Below are 4,240 nucleotides of genomic sequence, written 5' to 3'. Positions count from 1 at the left end.
ATGAAAATATATATATATATAAATAAGTGTGCGGAGCGGGGCTAGTCTCTAGTGGACACAGTCTCTAGTGTGATAGAAAATCTATCACACTAGAGACGATCCTAGATGCAGACTGTGCAAAGATGCACCTGAGACCATCCAACACATCATCACTGGGTGCAGGCAGCTAGCAGGGAACGCATGCACTGAGCGGCATAATCATGTCGCAGGTATTGTGTATAGAAGTCTATGTGATGAGTATGGCTTTAATAAACCACAACACTGGTGGGAAGCTCCTGGTAAGGTCAATGAAAATGACCGCGCTAAAATCCTCTGGGACTTCTACATCCAAACTGACAAGCATGTCCTAGCAAACCATCCAGATATAGTGGTGGTAGACAAGGAGAACAAGAGAGCTACTATAATAGATATAGCAGTACCCAATGACTACAATATAGCCAGCAAAGAAAAAGAAAAGGTAGAGAAATATCTCCCTCTTGGAGAATAAATTGAAAAATGCTGGAATGTAAGAACAACTGTAATCCCAGTAGTCATTGGGGCACTGGGCGCAATAACACCGGCGCATAAAATGTGGCTTGCCCAAATACCAACCACAATCAACTTAGGTGAGTTGCAGAAAAGTGCGATATTGGGAACAGTTAAGATCTTGAGGCGAGTGCTCAAACTCCCAGGTCTCTGGTAGGAGACCCGAGTTAGAGCAGAATTTACCACCCATACGGGGTATCCGGGATGAGGAAACAATTTTTACATATATATATATATATATATATATGTATAGGACAGATGGTGCAGTTGGTAAGGTATTGGGATAGTGATAATTGGGTCCTAGGTTCAAACCCCAACAACTGCATCCTTCTGGCAGGTCCTTAGACAAGACCCTTGTCTGTATATTGTCTACAACCTCTATAAAGAGTGCAATAATCAAAGCCATGCTGGCTTGGATGTCGCCTGACCAAATAAGGTCTCCACTACCTGTAGCTGAACCAGGACAAGGCAGTGACAAATGGCCTACTGGTTCAAAACGGTTGAGTGCTCAAACTCCCAGGTCTCTGGCAGGAGACCCGAGTTAGAGCAAAAATTAACACCCAAATGGGTTAACCGGGGTGAAGAAACAATTTTTTATATATATATATGTAAACTAGCTGTGCTACCTGGCATTTCCGGGGTATTTAAAATCTGCTTATAAACAATGAGAAGTAATGGGAGTTGTCTTCCAGTAGCTATTACCTATATTTATGTTTATACATTTTTTTCTTTTATGTAAATATATATATATATATATGACAAATTATCTCCTCACCCCGGTTAACCCCTATGGGTGGTAATTTAGGCTCTAACTCGGGTCTCCTACCAGAGACCTGGGAGTTTGAGCACTCGCCTGAAAATCTTAGCCGTTCCCAACAATGCACTTTTCTGCAACTCACCTAAGTTGATTCCTGTTGGTATTTGGGCAGGCCACATTTTATGCACCCGTGTTATTGCAACCAGAGCCCAATGACTACTGGAATTACAGTTGTTCTTACATCCCAGCATTTTTCAATATCCTCTCCAAGAAGGTGATTTTTCTCTACCATTTCTTTTTCTTCTCTGGCTATAATGTGGTCATTGGGTACTGCTATACCTATTAAAGTAGCCTTTCTGTTCTCCTTGTCTACCACCACTATATCTGGTTGGTTTGCTAGGACGTGCTTGTCAGTCCGGATGTAGAGGTCCCAGAGGATCTTGGCGTGGTCATTTTCATTGACCTTACAAGGAGTTCCCCCTCCCCGGTGTTGTGGTTTATTAAGGCCATACTCATCACATAGACTTCTATACACAACACCTGCAACATGATTATGCCGCTCAGTGTATGCGTTTCCTGCTAGCTGCTCGCATCCACTGGTGATGTGTTGTATGGTCTCAGGTGCATATTTGCACAGTCTGCATCTAGGATTGTCTCTAGTGTGATAGACCTTTGTTTGGAGTTGCCTTGTTGGGAGCACTTGCTGCTGGGCTGCCCTGATCAGCGACTTTTTATTGGTGGTTAGGTTTCCTCTGTTCAGCCACATATATGTCTGGCAAAGGTCGCCAACCTCAGATATTGGTCGGTGGTAAGCACCATGAAGAGGTTTTGTGTGCCAGTCAATTTCCTCATCATCAGGGCGAAGCTCCATTGTAAGAGCAGCTAATTGGAAGTCAGCTGGCAACTTGTCTGAAGTGGCCATGGAGGCTGCATAGGGTTTGATGCTTTGTTCTTCCTCTTTCACTGTCTGCTGTACACTTTTGAGTCCCCTACCGCCATACTTCCTATCGATATACAATTTAGTAGTATCAGATTTTGGTTTGGGGGCTTCAAGCATAGTCAGCTGTTTTCGAGTTGCTCTGTTTCCTTGATGGCTTCCTCAGTTCACTTTGTTATGCCTGCTAGATATCTTATTACTTGCAGTGCGTAGGTGTTTTTTGCCATGACTTGGTTCTTGGGATTGAGCTGACTCCTTAGGACCTGTCAAAGGCGTTTCTTGTATTCAGTAATGGTTTTTTGACGTACCTCGGCTTCGTGGTTGATGTTGCTTTGCATAATCCCTAAGTACTTGTGCCCTTCTTCTATATCTTTGATGGTACCGTTTGGCATTTTCAGGGCATCTGTGGGCATGGGTCATCTTAGGACATCTTAGGGCATCTGTTCACCAGTCCGACGCCTTATCCAATAGGCCACAGAGAATGAGTGGTTTACTTACCAATATGCTTGCCAATTTACTTGCCAATTTAAATCGCTATATGTGTGCACATACCCGACGACTGTGCATACTACGCTGGGTGATTGCATAAGTGATTGTCATTAGTTATTGTCATTGTTATTGTCATTCTAGTAAATATGTGAATGAATGTTCATGTAGTTTGCCAGTTCTTCTTAAGAACTAGCCTTCCAGATTTCTCATTACAAAAGGTCATTACGGTGTCCCAGCAGTATACCTGAGTGAGGTGTATTAGCTAATCAATGTCCCTTTCTTTGTTAGCGTACAGTTTGATGTCATCCATGTAGAAAATGTGGTTTATCTTGGTGCCACTTTTAAACTGGTACCCATATTGAGTCTTCTCCAGCATATTGCTTAGAGGGTTTAGGCATATGCAGAAGAGCAGCGGTGATAAGGAGTCACCTTAATAGCTGCCTCGCTTAACTTTTTACACTCATCAGCTTTTTGCCATTAGCCTCCAGTTCCGTCCTTCATTTGGTCATTGACATCTTGATGAATGCCACAAGAGCAGAGTGAATATTGTACAAACTGAGGCACTCAAGTATCCAGCTATGGGGAATTGAGTCATAGGCCTTTTTGTAATTGATCCAAGCCACGGCAAGATTGGTATGCTTTCTCCTGCTGTCTTGACAGACCGTCTGATCCACCAGTAACTGATGTTTGGCTTCTCGGGTGTTGCGCCCAATTCTTTTTTGAGCACTGGTCATCTATTGACTCATGTGCTCGTCCAGTTTGTATGCAACTATTCCTGAGAACAGTTTTCAGGTGGTGGGCAAGCACGCTATTGGTTGATAGTTCTTGGAACGCGGCCCCTGCTTTGGATCTTTTATCAGAAGTACAGTTCGTCCTTTGGTCAGCCATTCTAAATGGTTACCTTGTTCTATTAGGCATTCCATCTGCTTAGCCATTCTAGTGTGAAGTGATGTCATTTTCTTCAACTAAAATGCTAGAACCATGTCATGTGCAGGTGCTGCCCAGTTCTTCATATGATGCACTATGCACTTGGTGTCCACTTCGCTGACGGTTAGTCCTTGCTGAAACACAATGTGTTGATGGCTCTCTTTAAGCCTCTTCAGCCAATTTGCAGCCAAAGGTCAAATTGCATGTCTTCTTCAACCTGCGAGTCAACACCAGATTGTGTATGTGTGGCAGTGTATGTTGATATGCACTTTTCGTTGGTTGAGGTTACTTAGGTGACCTTTCCCTAATTTCATCTACCTCAAGTTCCGATATGAGGTGCCGCTTGATTATGTTACTCCTTTGAGCTACAAGTTGCTTAGCTGTTAGTGGCAATTCAGGGTGCATGTTATCCACAGTTGACGCATCCTTCCCATTTAATCCCACTTTTGAGGTTCAATCATAAATTAGCACTGCATGAGGTCCGTGTTATCAGTTCGAGTTCATTTCATCATTTTTGAACCAGTAGCCCATTTTTGACTGCCTTTTCCTGGTTTAGCTACAGGCAGCGCAGACCTTGTTTGACCAGGCAACGTCCGAGCCAGCAT

At 43.4% G+C, this 4,240-nt stretch overlaps 1 protein-coding gene across 1 annotated transcript; it reads right to left on the bottom strand.

The window, feature by feature from the left end:
* Window positions 1-1,475: 1,475 nt before the first annotated feature.
* Window positions 1,476-2,339, bottom strand: LOC137397451 (uncharacterized). The gene has a single exon (XM_068083741.1). It carries the CDS (start codon window positions 2,337-2,339, stop codon window positions 1,476-1,478), a length of 864 nt encoding a protein of 287 aa, XP_067939842.1.
* Window positions 2,340-4,240: the final 1,901 nt, after the last annotated feature.

This window comes from Watersipora subatra, chromosome 5, assembly GCF_963576615.1.
Source record: "Watersipora subatra chromosome 5, tzWatSuba1.1, whole genome shotgun sequence".
In the NCBI taxonomy this organism is placed as follows: domain Eukaryota; kingdom Metazoa; phylum Bryozoa; class Gymnolaemata; order Cheilostomatida; family Watersiporidae; genus Watersipora; species Watersipora subatra.
The sequence above is the reverse complement of the archived record's forward strand: the minus strand, read 5'-3'. Positions and strand labels throughout refer to the sequence as shown.